The sequence below is a fragment of the Bombina bombina genome, chromosome 3 (assembly GCF_027579735.1).
Source record: "Bombina bombina isolate aBomBom1 chromosome 3, aBomBom1.pri, whole genome shotgun sequence".
Classification (NCBI taxonomy): domain Eukaryota; kingdom Metazoa; phylum Chordata; class Amphibia; order Anura; family Bombinatoridae; genus Bombina; species Bombina bombina.
In genome coordinates, this window is record NC_069501.1 from 634,254,790 (window position 1) to 634,278,586 (window position 23,797).

General features: G+C 39.0%; 1 protein-coding gene across 1 annotated transcript in view; it reads left to right on the forward strand.

Moving 5' to 3' along the window:
• Nucleotides 1-5,183: 5,183 nt before the first annotated feature.
• Nucleotides 5,184-23,797, forward strand: part of LOC128651855 (uncharacterized) — a 199,174-nt gene continuing 180,560 nt past the window's right edge. The window contains exons 1-2 of the mRNA XM_053704840.1: nt 5,184-5,318; nt 7,004-7,182. Of these exons, the coding sequence (XP_053560815.1) occupies nt 5,222-5,318; nt 7,004-7,182 (276 nt within the window). The 5' untranslated portion in view covers nt 5,184-5,221. The remainder of the gene's footprint in view (nt 5,319-7,003; nt 7,183-23,797) is intronic.

Below are 23,797 nucleotides of genomic sequence, written 5' to 3' on the forward strand. Positions count from 1 at the left end.
AGAAATATGCTTTTAACTTTTGCTAATTAAATTTTTTAACCTTTTAAGCCTGTGTGGATTCAGGTTTTCTGGCTGCAGTGCGCCTCTTCTTGGATTTGTGTATCTTTTTAGGCGTGGGGAGCAGACCCACCTCTGGCTGCATTGCGGTTTACCTCTTCACCTGTATACACCCACTCTCTATTGTGCCGTGGCAGGAGATGCTAAGCTAAGTATATCCCTCCAGCTAATTCACTTGCGTGGCTACTTTTGTGCACTTCGTATGCACAGTTACTATTTTGTATCCTAAATAAAATATTATCTGTTTAAATGGAGTCATAGCAAAAATTCTAAACATTTTCCAATATTTTGGGCTAGTTCTTCTCTGAAATTCCTGGTAGCAAAGGGGTTAAAACAATAATTGTGAAAGTTGCAAAGCATCCATATAGCAATAGAAAAACAGTTCAAAATCTCTCCATCCTGACGACCAAAATGAAACATTTAAAAGGGTTAGCAGTGGTGCGGATTGCAATTGTTAACTATTAAAGTCACGACTAAGCATTCTCCTTTAAAAACCCGATTTTAATAACTCCAGTAATGTCAGTATCAAATACGACTGTGCGAGTGAGACTTACAATCAAATATTAAAAATGAAATATGAAATCGAGCCATTTGTAGATGTTAGTGACCTGAAATTACTTTTACCTTAGCTGTTCAGGATATTACCTAGTCTGCACATATACATATGTATATGAAGCTATAATATGTAAATGTGTGCTGTGTTCCCTGTATACAGCCTTTCTAATAGTGATGAATGGAGCTTTAATGAACTGATACCATGTATGTTAATAAACTTTTAGAAAGTCTCCCATGGCCATTTCAGAGTGTATAAAATATGTGAAAGATAATAAACAGTTTGGAAATAGCTGTTAAATAATGTTAAAGTTGTCCAAAATGCTCTTTCGGTGAGTTATCAAATGCATAAAGGTTTCAAATTCAAAGACCCAAACATAGTCTCAAAAACTGTTAAAAAGAGACTAAAAAATGTATGTATGATTGCCGATATCTTTTCGGATCCATAGGGAAAATAAGACTTTTGGATCTGAAAACCTGTTTCTTAGTGTGGGAATCAGCCGAAAACATGCTATTGTGATCACATTTAATAGAGGAGTAGCCTATGGCATCTACTTATCAAGCCGTCAACTTACTTGCATTCGCCGGCACCAATACGCTCACCTGACATCACCTAACATCGCTGCCGCGGACCTGAATACGTCCTCCAAAGTTACCAAAAAAGATGTCAAAAAGCTGCGCACCAAGTACGGGGCGATGAGCAGCGGACTGTTGTTAACTGACAGTCATCGATCTCGCTGCTCTTCGGCTTTTTCCCAGCTTTATTGATATACTGTCACCAAACACCCACACTATACTACACTGTTTTACCCCTATCCCGCCGCTCATGGACCCCGCCAGAACTAAATAAAGTCATTAACTCCTAAACCGCCACTCCCGGAGCCCACCGCCACTCTAATAAACTTATTAACCCCTATCCTGCCGCTCCCGGAGGCCACCGCCACCTATATTATGTTATTAACCCCTAATCTGCCGCCCTCTACACCGCCGCCACCTACATTATACTTATTAACCCCTAATCTGCCGTCCCCAACGTCGCCGCCACTATATTAAATTTATTAACCCCTAAACCTAAGTCTAACCCTAACACCCCTAACTTAAATATAATTACAATAAATCGAAATAAAACCTACTATTAATAACTAAATAATTCCTATTTAAAACTAAATACATAATACCTGTAAAATAAACCCTAAGATAGCTACAATATAACTAATAGTTATATTATATCTATCTTAGGGTTTATTTTTATTTCACAGCTAAGTTTGTATTTATTTTAACTCGGTAGAATAGTTACTAAATAGTTATTAACTATTTACAAACTTCCTAGTTAAAATAAATACAAATTTACATGTAAAATAAAACCTAACCTAAGTTACACTAACACCTAACACTACAGTATAATTAACTAAATGACGTAAATTAAATACAATTAAATATATTATATACAATTATCTAAAGTACAAAAAAAAAAAAGAAAAAGAAAAAAAAAAAGCCTCCCCCAAAATAAAAAAAAAACACTAGCCTAAACTAAACTACCAATAGCCCTTAAAAGGGCCTTTTGCGGGGCATTGCCCCAAAGTAATCAGCTCTTTTACCTGTAAAAAAAATACAAACAACCCCCCCAACAGTAAAACCCACCACCCACACAACCAAACCCCCCAAATAAAAAACCTAACTAAAAAACCTAAGCTCCCCATTGCCCTGAAAAGGGCATTTTGATTGGCATTGCCCTTAAAAGGGCAGTTAGCTCTTTTGCGGCCCAAAGCCCTAACCTAAAAATAAAACCCACCCAATACACCCTTAAAAAACCTAACACTAACCCCCTGAAGATCGACTTACAGTTCTGAAGACCGGACATCCATCCTCAAGGAAGCGGCAGAAGTCTTCATCCAACCGGGCCGAAGTCCTCAACGAAGCCGGGAGAAGTCTTCATCCAAGCCAGGCGAAGTGGTCCTCCAGACAGGAAGAAGTCTTCATCCAGACGGCATCTTCTATCTTCATCTATCTGACGCGGAGCGGCTCCATCTTCAAGACATCCGACGCGGAGCATCCTCTTCATCCAGAGTCTTCTTACTGAATGAAGGTTCCTTTAAGTGACGTCATCCAAGATGGCGTCCCTTAGATTCCGATTGGTTGATAGAATTCTATCAACCAATCGGAATTAAGGTTGAAAAAATCCTATTGGCTGTTGCAATCAGCCAATAGGATTGAGCTCGCATTCTATTGGCTGATTGGATCAGCCAATAGGATGAAAGCTCAATCCTATTGGCCGATTGCAACAGCCAATAGGATTTTTTCAACCTTAATTCCGAATGGCTGATAGTATTCTATCAGCCAATCGGAATCTAAGGGACGCTATCTTTGATGAAGTCATTTAAAGGAACCTTCATTCGTCGGTAGTCGTCGGAAGGAAGAGGATGCTCCGCGTCGGATGTCTTGAAGATGGAGCTGCTCCGCGCCAGATGGATGAAGATAGAAGATGCCGTCTGGATGAAGACTTCTGCGGGCTTGGATGAAGACTTTGGCCGCTTCGTTGAGGACTTCTCCCGGCTTCTTAGAGGATGGATGTCGGATCTTCAAAACTGTAAGTAAATCTTCTGGGGTTAGTGTTAGGATTTTTTAAAGGGTTTATTGGGTAAGTTTTAGTTTTAGATTAGGACTTGGGCCTGCAATAGAGTTAAATGCCCTATTAAGGGCAATGCCCATCCAAATGCCCTTTTCAGGGCAATGGGGAACTTAGGTTTTTTTAGTTAGGTTTTTATTTGGGGAGTTGGTTGTGTGGGTGGTGGGTTTTACTGTTGGGGGGGTATTTGTATTTTTTTTTACAGGTAAAAGAGCTGATTACTTTGGGGCAATCCCCCGCAAAAGGCCCTTTTAAGGGCTAGTGGTAGTTTATTGTAGGCTAGGGTTTTTTTATTTTGGGAGGGGCTTTTTTATTTTCATAGGGCCCTTAGATTAGGTGTAATTAATTTAAATCTTTGATCATTTCTTTTTTATTTTTTGTAACTTAGTGTTTATTTTTTTGTGTAACTTAGTGTTTGTTATTTTTTTTAACGTAGTTAGTTTTTTGTAACTTTGTAATTTTTTAGTGTAGAATTAAATTATTTGAGTAGGGTTAGGTGTTTAAATATATAATATAGTTATTTTAATTTGTAATTTTAGTATAAAAGTTAGGTTAGATTAATTATTAATTTAATATAGTTTAATGTAATTTTATTATAATAGTTAGAATAGGTTAATTAGTAGTTTAATATAGTTTAATGTAATTTAATGTAATTTTATTATAATAGTTAGGGTAGATTAATTAATAGTTTAATATAGTTTAATTTAAATCTAAAGGTAAGTTAATTTATTATAAGATAGGGATGAGTTAATATTTAATGTACAATTAGCGGGTTGTTAGGTTTAGGGATTAATAGGTTAATTTAGTTTATGGTGATGTGGGGGGCTGGCGGTTTAGGGGTTAATACATTTATTTAGTTGCGGTGGGCTCCGGGAGCGGCGGGATAGGGGTTAATACTTTTATGTAGGTGGCGGCGGTGGCGGGGCGGCAAATTAGGGGTTATTAAGTATAATGTAGGTGGCGGCGGTGTAGGGGGCAGATTAGGGGTTAATAAGTATAATGTAGGTGGTGGCAGGGTGTAGGGGGCGGATTAGGGGTTAATAAGTATAATGTCGGGGCGACAGATTAGGGTTTTTTAGACTCGGGAAACATGTTAGGGTGTTAGGTGTAAACGTTAATTTTAGTCTCCCATAGGAATCAATGGGATATCGGGCAGCAGCGAACATGAGCTTTCGCTGCTTTCAGACTCCCATTGATTCCTATGGCATCCGCCGCCTCCAGGGCGGAATAGTGCCGAGCGTACCTGGTAGACATTTGTTAACTAGCAAAAATAGTCAGATAGTGCCGAATTTGCATTCAGAACATCTGTAGTGACGTAAGCATCGATCTGTGTCGGACTGAGACCGGCGGATCGTATGTTACGTCACAAAATTCTACTTTTGCCGGTGTGTAGGGTTTGATAACTAAGGGGAATCAAGCTTGTCACAATTACGCTGCGGAATTCCAGCGTATTTGCAGTTGACGACTTGATAAGTAGATGCCTATGTGTTTAACCACTGCAAAGTTAAAATCAGCCTTTGAGTAGTAATGCACTACTGGGAGGTAGATGAACACACCTAATGAGCCAATGATAAGAGGCATATGTGTAGAGCCACCAATCACCAGCTAGTTCCCTATAATGCATTACTCATCCTGAGCCTACCTATGTATGTTTTTCAACAAGGAATACCAAGAGGATGAAGGAAATTCGATAATAGAAATAAATGGAAAAGTCTCTTTTTATGACATGCTCTATCTGAATGATGCAAGTTACATTTTTACTTTTATGTCCATTTAATGCTAAATTAACTCTCCATTAATTTCCTTACTATCTGTACTTATATTTATGACATGTCTGTGTTGCTCAGAAATATTGAATCAACAAATATTCATTTTTTTTAGGTATCTGGACAAATGATAAATTCAGGAAGAAATGATTTGCCTGGAATTGTGGCTTTTTCAGATTTTAGCAGTTCAGCAAGAAACCCGGAGTTCCATTACTGCAAGATGCTAAATACTGAGGATCAAAGGTTTAATGTTGCCACCTCTATTCTATTTCAAGTCTCTACTGTGGATCCTGACTCAGGGAATTTGGTGATAATGGGTAAAATGATTACCACAGTACATGTTTTAATTGTTTTACAATAATGTAGTATTCTGTAAGAATGTATTACTTTTATGTTTTATATTGTGGAGTACATTTGAAATATACAAAGTGATTTTACAGTCAGCTTATATTTATCCAATAAGTGATTACACGTAAGTGCTTTAATCACAAGTTATATATTATTAATAGCTATAATACAATACCTACTCTGGGCACTGTTTGACTTCTTGTTAAAAGCAATATATCTTCTCTAATTACTTTTGTCACTTAAATATTGTACTGTGCAAAGATTTAAAGGACCCGGCTCTGAAATTTAATTTCCAGAAAATATTTAACACTTGTAAAAAAACAAAAAAAAACAATTTTTTTTTTTTTTCTATAAATAGTTTTTCTCTTCTTCACCTTGAGAGTGTACGATACAGTTGCAGAGTGCTACACAGTGATTTCCAGATACTGCACTATGGTGGCTCATGACACTGAAATCTGGGGTGTAGATTACAAGCAGCGCACAATTGATACTGTGAGATGCTTTATTTTGACAGAAATGATGCACCTGTGCTATCCGATATGAATAGTAAAGCCCACTATACGACCGTGTGCAATATAAATATTAACCATGGATGTTTACTTTCCATACTGCCTGCATTTGTGCACTTGTCTTGTTATCTGGGGTTGCTAAGGAAGGTTGCAGCAAAGCAACAAAGCTAACTGCCTTTTAAATGTAGGGTTGTTGACGCTTTTGAAAATTGGTATGCGGGGGGGCCGCACTGCCCTAGAAATGCAGCTGGTGGATAACAATGATATTTTATCCACAGCAAAAGAGACACAAAACACAAATTCCAGCATGATTTTCAAGGGGTTTATCCCTGGATTGTTCTGGATGTGCATAAAAACAAACATATATTTTTGTTTTTTTGCTTGAGGGATGTATCCCCAAATAGAGCTGATGGAGCCAGTGAGTTTCTATTCCATAGCTGTGGTCAGACAGGCACTTATGGTTAGTTTCAAAATCAACCTGAAATAATATTCATTCATATGCATGACTGAAATTTACTGAATTAAATATCCCTTTAACAAACGTTTACTCACCTGCTTGATAAACGTACCAGTTTGAAGAATGAAGAAGAAAAACAACCATTACTGACAATCCAGCTTAACAGAAGTAATAACTAAATGAGAGTTTGCAACATAACTGATGCTACTCCGAGTTAGTAAACATAATTGGTCACAATTGAAACCTAGGTTTTTAATGATATATTATTACAAATATACCTATATAAACTATTTATAGGATACAGGACCCTGTAATCCATCTGTCCCAGTCTGCCTTCTCTCTCTTGTCTTTATTAATTGTACCCCCTGTATAGCACTGCAGAATCTGTTGGCGCAATACAAATAAAGATAATAATAATAATAATAATAAATTAATAAAATATGACTTGCAAAATACTCGCTGTTTGTCTGAAGAACATTCTTCTTAAATCATTTTTTAATTACAAAATGTTGCAGAAGTTATATTGGATAAGTCATCTTTTGTCATCTGCTGCACTTTCGATTCAAATGACCAACTATCAGTATCACCCTCACTAATTCACAGCATTCAAGCCAGCATAATAGGATAATATGTAGAAAATCTATGAAGATTAGCTTAATGATTAACAATTTGTCTGTATTGCCACTAGGAAACTGTCTGCTTCGTGTGTTCAGTAATGACGGAAAGCTTAATGTTGGGGGATTTCAGCTGAAGCTAAGAGCAGGCATGCCGGTTAAGAAGCGGGACTTACTTGTACCGCCAGATTTCCATCAGTATCCAGTGCTTCCTTGCTGCTCTCTATTAATCCGAATACTTCCACATACTGAGGTAATTTAAATTAAATGTATATATATCTTATATAGGGATAGATTACAAGAGGAGCACAATTTTGTGCTTGTTTTTGAGCGTTACATCCGCTAGACGTAGGTTTTTTTTTCACTCAGTGGTCTGTGCTTGTATTACGAGTTGAAAGTAAAAAGTTGGTGCTTGAGCTCACGCATACTCACCATAAAAGATAGACTTACCAAGGTTGCAAACACGTAGTCGTATTCCCCCATAGACTTTAATTAAACTGCGATTTAAAAAACAAAACAAAAAACTAACACCCAACAAGTCACGCAAACTCAATTGCAGTTATTTAAAAGCACAACTACAAAAGCTTAAATGGCATAATGTACATTCTAATGTTCTTAACATAGCAGAATATATTCTATTTATTGGTAAATATATATTCCTAAATCTAGAATAGATATATATATATATATATATATATATATATGATGGGATTTTGGTTAAATGTATATTTATGATATATATAGGTATAGATATATACAGATAAACAGGGCTTGAAATTCCCAGTAGCCCACTAGTCCTGGATGACTTAGAAATTTCAACGGACGACTTAAAAATTTAAGATGGTGAGATGACTGCGAGCCAAGATCCTTCACAGAGGCAACAGAATCTTTATGGATTCTGCGTATTGGGCTGAGGTGTAGGTGACAATTCGCCCACAACCAGCCCCTGTATACACCTGTTGTTCTCTTCAGCGAGACGACTTTACCATAACGAAGCAGACATTCAAATATTCTACAGTCACAGACATTAACATAAACAAGAGTTTTTAGCTAAGTGTTTCAGCTGCAATCATTGTTTTTTCATAATGCTAACGTTCTGGTTTGATGTGAAATATTATGCATTGGGCACCTCACATAAGTATGGATATAAATGGCAGAAATGACCCCTTAAAACAAATGTTGGAAAAGATAGGTGAAGCAGTGCTCAATTGATTTTGAAAATGGTCTCATGCAATCTCATGAGGCTAGTGTAACGCTTCTCATTAGCATTATTCAGTACTGCGCTTTTATTATCAGAATAAGTAGACATATAAGTAAGTAGTGAAGATTGTAAAGAGAGGCTTCAAATTGCATCTACCTCTTGGTAGGTAAAATTCCTTGCACTGGCTGTGCTTCACGATCTGCTACATTTATTTGTGTATCTTCTCCATTTCCACATAGCTTACACTATAATGCATAGTATTATCGTCCTTGATTTAATTTATATTTAAAAAAAACTGTAGAACTGTAAAGCAACATTTTGTATTTCTTCCTTGCATTTTAAAGGATAGACAATTTCTTTTCTTTCATGAAATTTTCTTCGTTCTCTTGGTATCATTATTTGAAAAAGCAGGCATGTAAGCTTAGCCCATTTTTGGTTCAGACCCTGGGCAGCGCTTGTTAATTGGTGACTGCATTTAGCCACCAATAAGCAAACGCTATCCAGGTGCTGAACCAAAAATGGGACGGCTCCTAAGCTTACATCCCATTTTTTTTAAATAAAGATACCAAGAGAATGAAGAAAAATTAATAATAGGAGTAAATTAGAAAGTTGCTTAAAATTGCATGCTCTATCTGAATCATGAAAGAAAATTTTGGGTTTCATATCCCTTTAAGGGTTAACCTAAGATTAAAATAGTAAAAAAAGGATTTTGTTTTACTCTGACAGAAATTAACGGCTAGATTTGGAGTTTTGTCGGTAACGACCCGAAAAACTAACGCCGGCTTTTTTCTGGCCGCACCATAAAAATAACTCTGGTATTGAGAGTCCACATAAAGGCTGCCTTAGGCTCCAAAAAAGGAGCGTAGAGCATTTTTAACGCAGCTTCAACTCTTGATACCAGAGTTGCTTACGCAAGCGGCCAGCCTCAAAAACGTGCTCGTGCACGATTCTCCCATAGGAAACAATGGGGCTGTTTGAGCTGAAAAAAAAACTAACACCTGCAAAAAAGCCGCGTTCAGCTCCTAACGCAGCCCCATTGTTTGCTATGCGGAAACACTTCCTACGTCTGCACCTAACACCCTAACATGTACCCCGAGTCTAAACACCCCTAACCTTACACTTATTAACCCCTAATCTGCCACCCCCGCTATCGCTGACCCCTGCATATTATTATTAACCCCTAATCTGCCGCTCCGTAAACCGCCGCTACTTACATTATCCCTATGTACCCCTAATCTGCTGCCCTAACATCGCCGACCCCTATATTATATTTATTAACCCCTAATCTGCCCCCCACAACGTCGCCTCCACCTGCCTACACTTATTAACCCCTAATCTGCCGACCGGACCTGAGCGCTACTATAATAAAGTTATTAACCCCTAATCCGCCTCACTAACCCTATAATAAATAGTATTAACCCCTAATCTGCCCTCCCTAACATCGCCGACACCTAACTTCAATTATTAACCCCTAATCTGCCGACTGGAGCTCACCGCTATTCTAATAAATGTATTAACCCCTAAAGCTAAGTCTAACCCTAACACTAACACCCCCCTAAGTTAAATATAATTTACATCTAACGAAATTAATTATCTCTTATTAAATAAATTATTCCTATTTAAAGCTAAATACTTACCTGTAAAATAAATCATAATATAGCTACAATATAAATTATAATTATATTATAGCTATTTTAGGATTAATATTTATTTTACAGGCAACTTTGTAATTATTTTAACCAGGTACAATAGCTATTAAATAGTTAAGAACTATTTAATAGCTACCTAGTTAAAATAATTACAAAATTACCTGTAAAATAAATCCTAACCTAAGTTACAATTAAACCTAACACTATACTATCATTAAATTAATTAAATACAATACCTACAATTACCTACAATTAAACCTAACACTACACTATCAATAAATAAATTAAATACAATTCCTACAAATAACTACAATGAAATAAACTAACTAAAGTACAAAAAATAAAAAAGAACTAAGTTACAAAAAATAAAAAAATATTTACAAACATAAGAAAATTATTACAACAATTTTAAACTAATTACACCTACTCTAAGCCCCCTAATAAAATAACAAAGACCCCCAAAATAAAAAATGCCCTACCCTATTCTAAATTACTACAGTTCAAAGCTCTTTTACCTTACCAGCCCTGAACAGGGCCCTTTGCGGGGCATGCCCCAAAGAATTCAGCTCTTTTGCTTGTAAAAAAATAAACATACAATACCCCCCCCCCACATTACAACCCACCACCCACATACCCCTAATCTAACCCAAACCCCCCTTAAATAAACCTAACACTAAGCCCCTGAAGATCTTCCTACCTTATCTTCACCATACCAGGTTCACCGATCCGTCCTGAAGAGCTCCTCCGATGTCCTGATCCAAGCCCAAGCGGGGGGCTGAAGAGGTCCATGATCCGGCTGAAGTCTTCATCCAAGCGGGAGCTGAAGATGTCCATGATCCGGATGAAGTCTTCATCCAAGCGGGAGCTGAAGAGGTCCATGATCCGGATGAAGTCTTCTATCAACGGCATCTTCAATCTTCTTTCTTCCGGATCCATCTTGCAGACCTCCGACGCGGAACATCCTCTTCTCCCGACGCCTACTAGCCGAATGACGGTTCCTTTAAGGGACGTCATCCAAGATGGCGTCCCTCGAATTCCTATTGGCTGATAGGATTCTATCAACCAATCGGAATTAAGGTAAGAATATTCTGATTGGCTGATGGAATCAGCCAATCAGAATCAAGTTCAATCCGATTGGCTGATCCAATCAGCCAATCAGATTGAGCTCGCATTCTATTGGCTGTTCGGATCAGCCAATAGAATGCAAGCTCAATCTGATTCCGATTGGCTGATAGAATCCTATCAGCCAATCGGAATTCGAGGGACGCCATCTTGGATGACGTCCCTTAAAGGAACCGTCATTCGGCTAGTAGGCGTCGGGAGAAGAGGATGTTCCGCGTCGGAGGTCTGCAAGATGGATCCGGAAGAAAGAAGATTGAAGATGCCGTTGATAGAAGACTTCATCCGGATCATGGACCTCTTCAGCTCCCGGTTGGATGAAGACTTCATCTGGATCATGGACCTCTTCAGCTCCCGCTTGGATGAAGACTTCAGCCGGATCATGGACCTCTTCAGCCCCCCGCTTGGGCTTGGATCAGGACATCGGAGGAGCTCTTCAGGACGGATCGGTGAACCTGGTATGGTGAAGATAAGGTAGGAAGATCTTCAGGGGCTTAGTGTTAGGTTTATTTAAGGGGGGTTTGGGTTAGATTAGGGGTATGTGGGTGGTGGGTTGTAATGTTGGGGGGGGGGTATTGTATGTTTATTTTTTTACAGGCAAAAGAGCTGAATTCTTTGGGGCATGCCCCGCAAAGGGCCCTGTTCAGGGCTGGTAAGGTAAAAGAGCTTTGAACTGTTAGTAATTTAGAATAGGGTAGGGCATTTTTTATTTTGGGGGTCTTTGTTATTTTATTAGGGGGCTTAGAGTAGGTGTAATTAGTTTAAAATTGTTGTAATATTTTTCTTATGTTTGTAAATATTTTTTTATTTTTTGTAACTTAGTTCTTTTTTATTTTTTGTACTTTAGTTAGTTTATTTCATTGTAGTTATTTGTAGGAATTGTATTTAATTAATTTATTGATAGTGTAGTGTTAGGTTAATTGTAGGTAATTGTAGGTAGTCTATTTAATTAATTTATTGATAGTGTAGTGTTAGGTTTAATTGTAACTTAGGTTAGGATTTATTTTACAGGTAATTTTGTAATTATTTGAACTATTTTAGCTATTAAATAGTTCTTAACTATTTAATAGCTATTGTACCTGGTTAAAATAAATACAAAGTTACCTGTAAAATAAATATTAATCCTAAAATAGCTATAATATAATTATAATTTATATTGTAGCTATATTAGGATTTATTTTACAGGTAAGTATTTAGCTTTAAATAGGAATAATTTATTTAATAAGAGTTAATTAATTTAGTTAGATTTAAATTATATTTAACTTAGGGGGGTGTTAGTGTTAGGGTTAGACTTAGCTTTAGGGGTTAATACATTTATTAGAATAGCGGTGAGCTCCAGTTGGCAGATTAGGGGTTAATGTTTGAAGTTAGGTGTCGGCGATGTTAGGGAGGGCAGATTAGGGGTTAATACTATTTATTATAGGGTTAGTGAGGCGGATTAGGGGTTAATAACTTTATAATAATAGTGGTGCGGTCCGGTCGGCAGATTAGGGGTTAATAAGTGTAGGCAGGTGAAGGCGACGTTGAGAGGGGCAGATTAGGGGCTTAATAAATATAATATAGGGGTCGGCGGTGTTAGGGGCAGCAGATTAGGGGTACATAAGGATAACGTAGGTGGCGGCGCTTTGCGGTCGGCAGATTAGGGGTTAATTATTGTAGGTAGCTGGCTGCGACGTTGTGGGGGGCAGGTTAGGGGTTAATAAATATAATATAGGGGTCGGCGGTGTTAGGGGCAGCAGATTAGGGGTACATAAGTATAACGTAGGTGGCGGTCGGCAGATTAGGGGTTAAAAAATGTAATCGAGTGGCGGCGATGTGGGGGGACCTCGGTTTAGGGGTACATAGGTAGTTTATGGGTGTTAGTGTACTTTAGAGCACAGTAGTTAAGAGCTTTATAAACCGGCGTTAGCCCAGAAAGCTCTTAACTACTGACTTTTTTCCTGCGGCTGGAGTTTTGTCGTTAGATGTCTAACGCTCACTTCAGACACGACTCTAAATACCGGAGTTAGAAAAATCCCATTGAAAAGATAGGATACGCAATTTATGTAAGGGAATCTGCGGTATGGAAAAGTTGCGGCTGAAAAGTGAGCGTTAGACCCTATTTTGAGTGACTCCAAATACCGGAGGTAGCCTAAAACCAGCGTTAGGAGCCTCTAACGCTGGTTTTCACGGCTAACGCCAAACTCCAAATCTAGGCCTAACATTTTTATCCTGCAATTCAGTAAACAACACCATACAATATGTAAAATACTGTTTAATAAATTTAAAAAAATCATGCAAACTATACACATACAAAAGGACATTTTTAGCCTGTTCCCTGTAAACAACACAGAAAGCAAGTATCCAGTCTCCCTCAGATAATGTTTATAATATGCACTTCCACACACAACATTTATAGCTTGTATTTCCATATGCAAGGGCAATTAGACAGTATATTGCCGCCAAGAAGACAGTGAATCCCCACATTGCTCACAAGTCACATGACTGTGTTTTCTAACCCTAATCCTTTTCATTTCAGAATTGTATGTGTGCTATTGTTAGTCTCACATACAGTACAAAGCACTATGCTTTGGCATCGTAGCCTTATTTGTAAACTGTTGTTGGAAGAAGAGATGCTACCATTATAAAGGATTGCATTTTCTTTATTTTCATATAGCTAATAGTAGTCAAAAGCTCACAAAACACAAGCGGGTTAAGCACAATCTCAAGCTCATTTTCATCAGATAATGATATTATTATGGCAGTATGTTTTTCCAACAATCTCCAAATGCCTCTCTCATTAATACCCCATAAGCACCAAATTGTTACCTCCTGAAAACAACACAAAATAGCAACTTGCCTTATTAATCTCATAATTCCGAAACCCAAAAACTAAATGACAAGACTGCCAAAATGGCAATTGTAAGGATCCTACGCCTGCATCTCCTTCTGTATTGAGTATATTGAGGATGAATCCGGCTTCCTCCAATCGTTTCATGCCCCCATTGGCATTCAGCTTGTGGGGCACGCAACGATTGGAGGAAGCCGGATTTGTCATCAATATGCAAAAACAGAAGGAGATGTGGGCGGAGGATCGGCAGTCTATTTACCGTAACGAAAAGGTAAATATTTTCTTTAAAAAGCGTGTCTGTAAAGTTTAATGTATTAATACACCCCTGTTTTTAAGAGTATTTTTAAAAACTGGGCTTTAATTCCTTAAACGTTACAATCACTTTAATCAATAATTAGCATTTCAATACCTAGCATAAATAATATTAGCAGGTCTGCTTTACTTGGAGGTTCAGCCCATTGGTATGGGCATGCCTTAGGTAATGCTTTTAATGAGCAAAAACAGCAATTTACACATACAGAAATATATATGAAGGAACAATTTCCTGTACATTTCATACTCTGCAGTACGTTTAAGTAATTCAGAACACGTAGGGCGCGATCCGATATACGGAGTAGTTTTTGGCGCAAGTGAGGGAACCCGCACCGCCCGTAGTTTCACCTCGCACATCGGGGTATCCAATATACCCCGCCGACAGTTGCTAAAGTGCCGTAAGTCGGACAAACTAGCGATGTCCAGAAATAAGCGTAAGTACAAATTTCTGGAGTCGCCAGTGACTTACGGCACTTTAGAAAATGCCGGCGCCTACAAAAACTTACTAAAGTATAAAATCTCCCGTAACTGTCTAACACGCCTCCCAAAAATAGCCCGACACTTATACCCCAATATCCGCAATCCCCCCTCTCACTCCTAATAATAAATGTATTAACCCCTAGACCGACAACCCCCACAACGCAATAAGTCTAATTATTAACCCCTAAACCGCCATAGCCCACACCACAATAAACCTATCCTAGTATTAACCCCTAAACCGCCGCTCCTGGACCCCGCCGCCACTAAATAAAGTGTTTAACCCCTAAACCGCCGCTCCCGGACCCCGCCGCCACTAAATAAAGTGTTTAACCCCTAAACCGCCGCTCCCGGACCCTGCGGCCACTAAATAAAGTGTTTAACCCCTAAACCGCCGCTCCCGGACCCTGCCGCCACCTACATTAAATGTATTACCCTCTAATCTGACCCCCCTACACCGCTGCCACCTTCATTAAATGTATTACCCCCTAAACCTAAGTCTAACCCTAACGCCCCCTAACTTAATTATTATTTAAATAAATCTAAATAATATTAATATTATTAACTAAAGTATTCCTATTTAAAACTAAATACTTACCTATAAAATAAACCATAAAATAGCTACAATATAATTAATAATTACATTGTAGCTATTTTAGGATTTATATTTATTTTACGGGTAACTTTGTATTTATTTTAACTAGGTACAATAGCTATTAAATAGTTAATAACTATTTAATAGCTACCTAGTTAAAATAATTACAAAATTACCTGTAAAATAAATCCTAACCTAAGTTACAAATACACCTAACACTACACTATCAATAAATTAATTAAATAAATTAACTACAATTATCTAATATAAAATACAATTAAATAAACTAAACTATATTACAAAAAAACAAAACACTAAATTACAAAAAATAAAAAAATATTACAAGAAGTTTAATATAATTACATCTAATCTAAGCCCCCTAATAAAATAAAAAAGCCCCCCAAAATAATAAAATTTCCCTAACCTAAACTAAATTACAAATAGCCCTTAAAAGGGCCTTTTGCGGGGCATTGCCCCAAAGTAACCAGCTCTTTTACCAACCCTTAAAAGGGCTTTTTGCGGGGCATTGCCCCAAAGTGATCAGCTCTTCTTTTACCTGTAAAAAAAAATAAATACAATCCCCCCCAACATTACAACCCACCACCCACACACCCCTACTCTAAAACCCACCCGATCCCCCCTTAAAGGGCCACTAAACCCAAAATCTTTCTTTCATGATTCAGATAGAGAATACAAATTTAAACAACATTACAATTTACTTCTATTATTTATTTTGCTTCATTTTTTAGATATCTTAGTTGAAGAAAAAGCAATGCACATGGGTGAGCCAATCAGACGAGGCTTCTATGTGCAGCAACCAATCAGCAGATACTGAGCATATAAAGGGAGTGCAGAATTATTAGGCAAATGAGTATTTTGACCACATCATCCTCTTTATGCATGTTGTCTTACTCCAAGCTGTATAGGCTCGAAAGCCTACTACCAATTAAGCATATTAGGTGATGTGCATCTCTGTAATGAGAAGGGGTGTGGTCTAATGACATCAACACCCTATATCAGGTGTGCATAATTATTAGGCAACTTCCTTTCCTTTGGCAAAATGGGTCAAAAGAAGGACTTGACAGGCTCAGAAAAGTCAAAAATAGTGAGATATCTTGCAGAGGGATGCAGCACTCTTAAAATTGCAAAGCTTCTGAAGCGTGATCATCGAACAATCAAGCGTGTCATTCAAAATAGTCAACAGGGTCGCAAGAAGCGTGTGGAAAAACCAAGGCGCAAAATAACTGCCCATGAACTGAGAAAAGTCAAGCGTGCAGCTGCCAAGATGCCACTTGCCACCAGTTTGGCCATATTTCAGAGCTGCAACATCACTGGAGTGCCCAAAAGCACAAGGTGTGCAGTACTCAGAGACATGGCCAAGGTAAGAAAGGCTGAAAGACGACCACCACTGAACAAGACACACAAGCTGAAACGTCAAGACTGGGCCAAGAAATATCTCAAGACTGATTTTTCTAAGGTTTTATGGATTGATGAAATGAGAGTGAGTCTTGATGGGCCAGATGGATGGTATTGGATTGGTAAAGGGCAGAGAGCTCCAGTCCGACTCAGACGCCAGCAAGGTGGAGGTGGAGTACTGGTTTGGGCTGGTATCATCAAAGATGAGCTTGTGGGGCCTTTTCGGGTTGAGGATGGAGTCAAGCTCAACTCCCAGTCCTACTGCCAGTTTCTGGAAGACACCTTCTTCAAGCAGTGGTACAGGAAGAAGTCTGCATCCTTCAAGAAAAACATGATTTTCATGCAGGACAATGCTCCATCACACGCGTCTAAGTACTCCACAGCGTGGCTGGCAAGAAAGGGTATAAAAGAAGAAAATCTAATGACATGGCCTCCTTGTTCACCTGATCTGAACCCCATTGAGAACCTGTGGTCTATCATCAAATGTGAGATTTACAAGGAGGGAAAACAGTACACCTCTCTGAACAGTGTCTGGGAGGCTGTGGTTGCTGCTGCACGCAATGTTGATGGTGAACAGATCAAAACACTGACAGAATCCATGGATGGCAGGCTTTTGAGTGTCCTTGCAAAGAAAGGTGGCTATATTGGTCACTGATTTGTTTTTGTTTTGTTTTTGAATGTCAGAAATGTATATTTGTGAATGTTGAGATGTTATATTGGTTTCACTGGTAAAAATAAATAATTGAAATGGGTATATATTTGTTTTTTGTTAAGTTGCCTAATAATTATGCACAGTAATAGTCACCTGCACACACAGATATCCCCCTAAAATAGCTATAACTAAAAACAAACTAAAAACTACTTCCAAAACTATTCAGCTTTGATATTAATGAGTTTTTTGGGTTCATTGAGAACATGGTTGTTGTTCAATAATAAAATTAATCCTCAAAAATACAACTTGCGTAATAATTCTGCACTCCCTGTATAGATATGATTTTCAGCAAAGAATATCAAGAGAATAAAACAAATGAGATAATAGAAGTAAATTAAAAAGATGTTTAAAATTGCATTCTCTTTCTAAATCTTGAAAGAAAAAATGTGGATTTCATGTCCCTTTAAAGGGACATTATACACTCATTTTTTCTTTGCATAAATGTTTTGTAGATGATCTATTTATTTATATATGCTTGGTGATAAAACTTTATTGGGGCCTAATTTTTTCCACATGGCTGGCTTTATTTTTGCCTAGAAACAGTTTCCTGACACTTTCCACTGTTGTAATATGAGTGGGAGGGGCCTATTTTAGCGCTTTATTGCGCAGTTAAAATTACAGACTGAGGCATCCAGTTTTCCTTAGGAGTCCCCTGAATGCTACAGGACATCTCTAAAGAGCCTAAAATCGTTTATTGGGGAAGGTAGGAGCCACAGTAAAGCTGTGGCACTTTGCTGGGACTGTTAAAAAACGTCTATGTCGTTTTTTTTATCCGTTTTTTGAATTAAGGGGTTTATCATCCATTTGCAAGTGGGTGCAATGCTCTGTTAGCCTATTACATACACTGTAAAAATTGCGTTTGTGTAACTGCCTTTTTTCACTGTTTTTTAAATTTTGACAAAATTTGTTTCTCTTAAAGGCACAGTACCGTTTATTTATATTGCTTGTTAACTTGAATTAAAGTGTTTTCCAAGCTTGCTAGTCTCATTGCTAGTCTGTATAAACATGTCTGACATAGAGGAAACTCCTTGTTCATTATGTTTAAAAGCCATGGTGGAACCCCCTCTGAGAATGTGTACCAAATGTACTGATTTCACTTTAAGCAATAAAGATCATATTATGTCTTTGCAAAATTTATCACCAGAGGATTCTGATAAGGGGGAAGTTATGCTGACTAACTCTCCCCACGTGTAAGATCCTTTGACTCCCGCTCAAGGGACTCACGCTCAAATGGCGCCAAGTACATCAAGGGCACCCATAGCGTTTACTTTACAAGACATAGTGGCAGTCATGGATAATACCCTGTCAGCGGTATTAGCCAGACTACCTGAACTTAGAGGTAAGCGAGATAGCTCTGGAGTTAGACGAAATGCAGAGCATACTGACGCTTTAAGATCCATGTCTGATACTGCCTCACAATATGCTGAAGCTGAAGAAGGAGAACTTCAGTCTGTGGGTGATGTTTCTGACTCAGGCAGAGTACCTGATTCTGATGTTTCTACATTTAAATTTAAGCTTGAACACCTCCGCGTGTTACTAAAGGAGGTTTTAGCTGCTCTGAATGACTGTGACACAATTGCAGTGCCAGAGAAATTGTGTAGACTGGATAAATACTTTGCAGTGCCGGTGGTTACTGATGTTTTTCCAATACCTAAAAGGTTTACAGAAATTATTACTAAGGAATGGGATAGGCCAGGTGTGCCGTTCTCTCCACCTCCTATTTTTAGAAAAATGTTTCCTATAGACGCCACCACACGGGACTTATGGCAGACAGTCCCTAAGGTGGAGGGAGCAGTTTCTACTTTAGCAAAGCGGACTACTATCCCTGTCGAGGGCAGTTGTGCTTTTTCAGATCCAATGGACAAAAAATTAGAAGGTTACCTTAAGAAAATATTTTGTCAACAAGGTTTTATCCTTCAGCCCCTTGCATGCATTGCCCCTGTCACTGCTGCTGCGGCGTTCTGGTTTGAGTCTCTGGAAGAGGCCTACAGGTAGCGACTCCATTGGATGACATACTTGGCAAACTTAGGGCACTTAAGCTAGCCAATTCTTTTGTTTCTGATGCCATTGTTCATTTGACTAAACTAACGGCTAAGAATTCTGGTTTTGCTATACAGGAGCGCTATGGCTTAAATCATGGTCAGCTGACGTGACTTCCAAATCTCCAGGGCCAAACAGTCTAATTTTCGTGCCTTTCGAAACTTCAAGGCAGGTGCGGCATCAACCTCCTCTAATGCAAGACAAGAGGGAACTGTTGCTCAATCAAAAGCGGTCTGGAAGCCAAACCAGACCTGGAACAAAGGTAAGCAGGCTAAAAAACCTGCTGCTGCCTCCAAGACAGCATGAAGGAACGGCCCCCTATCCGGTAACGGATCTAGTGGGGGGCAGACTTTCACTCTTCGCCCAGGCGTGGGCAAGAGATGTTCAGGATCCCTGGGCGTTGGAAATTATATCCCAGGGATATCTTCTGGACTTCAAAGCTTCTCCCCCAAAAGGGAGATTTCACCTTTCACAATTATCTGCAAACCAGATAAAGAGAGAGGCATTCTTACACTGTGTACAAGACCTCCTAGTTATGGGAGTGATCCATCCAGTTCCAAAAGAGGAACAAGGACAGGGTTTTTACTCAAATCTGTTTGTGGTTCCCAAAAAAGAGGGAACATTCAGACCAATTTTGGATCTAAAGATCTTAAACAAATTCCTCAGGGTTCCATCATTCAAGATGGAAACTATCCATACCATCCTGCCTATGATCCAGGAGGGTCAATATATGACTACAGTGGATCTAAAGGATGCTTACCTTCACATTCCGATACACAAAGATCATCATCGGTTTCTCAGGTTTGCCTTTCTAGACAGGCATTACCAGTTTGTAGCTCTTCCCTTTGGGTTAGCTACAGCCCCAAGAATTTTTACAAAGGTTCTAGGGTCGCTTCTAGCGGTCCTAAGGCCGTGGGGCATAGCAGTAGCACCTTATTTAGACGACATCCTTATACAGGCGTCAAATTTCCAAATTGCCAAGTCTCATACGGACGTAGTACTGGCATTTCTGAGGTTGCATGGGTGGAAAGTGAACGAGGAAAAGAGTTCTCTATCCCCACTCACGAGAGTTTCCTTTCTAGGGACTCTGATAGATTCTGTAGAAATGAAAATTTACCTGACGGAGTCCAGGTTATCAAAGCTTCTAAATTCCTGCCGGGTTCTTCATTCCATTCCACACCCTTCGGTGGTTCAGTGTATGGAAGTAATCGGCTTAATGGTAGCGGCAATGGACATAGTGCCGTTTGCATTATGTCGCTTACATCTTAGACCGCTGTAACTATGCATGCTCAGTCAGTGGAACGGGGATTACACAGATTTGTCCCCTCAACTGAATCCGGACCAAGAGACCAGGGATTCTCTCCTCTGGTGGCTATCTCGGGTCCATCTGTCCAAAGGTATGACCTTTCGCAGGCCAGATTGGACGATTGTAACAACAGATGCCAGCCTTCTAGGTTGGGGTGCAGTCTGGAACTCTCTGAAGGCTCAGGGATTGTGGACTCAGGAGGAGTCTCTCCTTCCAATAAATATTCTGGAACTAAGAGCGATATTCAATGCTCTTCAGGCTTGGCCTCAGTTAGCAACTCTGAGGTACATCAGATTTCAGTCGGACAACATCACGACTGTGGCTTACATCAACCATCAAGGGGGAACAAGAAGTTCCCAAGCGATGTTAGAAGCCTCAAAGATAATTCGCTGGGCGGAGTTTCACTCCTGCCTTCTATCAGCTATCCATATCCCAGGTGTAGAGAACTGGGAGGCGGATTTTCTAAGTCAACAGACTTTTCATCCGGGGGAGTGGGAACTCCATCCGGAGGTGTTTGCACAAGTGATTCATCGCTGGGGCAAACCAGAACTGGATCTCATGGCATCTCGACAGAATGCCAAGCTTCCTTGTTACGGATCCAGGTCCAGGGACCCCAGGGCGACGCTGATAGATGCTCTAGCAGCGCCCTGGTCTTTCAACCTGGCTTATGTGTTTCCACCGTTTCCTCTGCTCCCTCGACTGATTGCCAAGATCAAGCAGGAGAGAGCATCAGTGATTTTAATAGCGCCTGCGTGGCCACGCAGGACGTGGTATGCAGACCTAGTGGACATGTCATCCTCTCCACCATGGACTCTGCCTCTGAGACAGGACCTTCTTCTTCAGGGTCCTTTCCTCCATCCAAATCTAATTTCTCTGAGACTGACTGCATGGAGATTGAACGCTTGATTTTATCAAAGCGTGGCTTCACCGAGTCAGTCATTGATACCTTAATACAGGCACGAAAGCCTGTCACCAGGAAAATTTACCATAAAATATGGCGTAAATATCTTTATTGGTGTGAATCCAAGGGCTACTCATGGAGTAAGGTCAGGATTCCTAGGATATTATATTTTCTCCAAGAAGGCTTTGAAAAAGGTTTGTCAGCTAGTTCCTTAAAGGGACAGATTTCTGCTCTGTCTATTCTTTTGCACAAGCGTCTGGCAGATGTTCCAGACGTTCAGGCATTTTGTCAGGCTTTAGTCAGAATCAAGCCTGTGTTTAAACCTGTTGCTCCACCATGGAGCTTAAATTTGGTTCTTAAGGTTCTTCAAGGAGTCCCGTTTGAACCTCTTCATTCCATTGATATAAAACTTTTATCTTGGAAAGTCCTTTTTTTGGTAGCTATTTCCTCGGCTCGTAGAGTCTCCGAGTTATCTGCCTTACAATATGATTCTCCTTATCTAATTTTTCATTCTGATAAGGTAGTCCTGCGTACCAAACCTGGGTTTTTACCTAAGGTGGTATCTAACAAGAATATCAATCAAGAGATTGTTGTTCCATCCTTGTGTCCTAATCCTTCTTCAAAGAAGGAACGTCTATTACACAATTTGGACGTGGTTCGTGCTTTAAAGTTTTACTTACAAGCTACTAAGGATTTTCGACAAACATCTGCTTTGTTTGTTGTTTACTCTGGTCAGAGGAGAGTTCAAAAGGCTTCGGCAACCTCTCTTTTTGGCTAAGAAGCATAATACGCTTAGCCTATGAGACTGCTGGACAGCAGCCCCCTGAAAGGATTACAGCTCATTCTACTAGAGCTGTGGCTTCCACCTGGGCCTTTAAAAATGAGGCCTCTGTTGAACAGATTTGCAAGGCGGTGACTTGGTCTTCGCTTCATACTTTTTCAAAATTTTACAAATTTGATACTTTTGCTTCTTCAGAGGCTATTTTTGGGAGAAAGGTTTTACAGGCAGTGGTACCTTCTGTTTAAGTTCCTGCCTTGTCCCTCCCTTCATCCGTGTACTTTAGCTTTGGTATTGATATCCCATAAGTAATGGATGATCCGTGGACTGGATACACCTTACTAGAGAAAACACAATTTATGCTTACCTGATAAATTTATTTCTCTAGTGGTGTATCCAGTCCACGGCCCGCCCTGTCATTTTAAGGCAGGTTATTTTTAAATTTAAACTACAGTCACCACATCTTGGATGACGTCATTTAAAAGACCAGTCATTCGTCGGGTAGTCGTCGGCCGAGGAGGATGTTCCACGCCGGAGGTCTTCAAGATGGAGCCGCTCCTCGCCACAAGGATAAAGATAGAAGATGCCGCTTGGAGGCTTGAAGACTTCTGGACGCTTGAAGACTTCTGCCGAATGGAGGACCTCTTCTGCCCGGATCGGATGAAGAGTTTGGCCCGGCTATGTGAAGATGGCTCAAGGTAGGGTGATCTTCAATGGGGTAGTGTTAGGTTTATTTAATGTAATGGTTGTAATGTTGGGGGGGTATTGTATTTCCTTTTTTTTACAGGTAAAAGAGCTGATTACTTTGGGGCAATGCCCTGCAAAAAGCCCTTTTAAGGGTTGGTAAAAGATCTGGTTACTTTGGGGCAATGCCCCACAAAAGGCCCTTTTAAGGGCTATTTGTAATTTAGTTTAGGGTAGGGAAATTTTATTATTTTGGGGGGCTTTTTTATTTTATTAGGGGGCTTAGATTAGGTGTAATTAGATTAAACTTCTTGTAATATTTTTTTATTTTTTGTAATTTAGTGGGGTTTTTTGTAATATAGTTTAGTTTATTTAATTGTATTTTATATTAGATAATTGTAGTTAATTTATTTAATTCATTTATTGATAGTGTATTGTTAGGTGTATTTGTAACTTAGGTTAGGATTTATTTTACAGGTAATTTTGTAATTATTTTAACTAGGTAGCTATTAAATAGTTATTAACTATGTAATAGCTATTGTACCTAGTTAAAAAAAAATACAAAGTTACCTGTAAAATAAATATAAATCCTAAAATAACTACAATGTAATTATTAATAATAATAATTATTGTAGCTATTTTATGGTTTATTTATAGGTAAGTATTTAGTTTTAAATAGGAATACTTTAGTTAATAATATTAATATTATTTATATTTATTTAAATAATAATTAAGTTAGGGGGTGTTAGGGTTAGACTTAGGTTTAGGGGGTAATACATTTAATGTAGGTGGCGGCGGTGTAGGGGGGTCAGATTAGGGGGTAATACATTTAATGTAGGTGGCGGCGG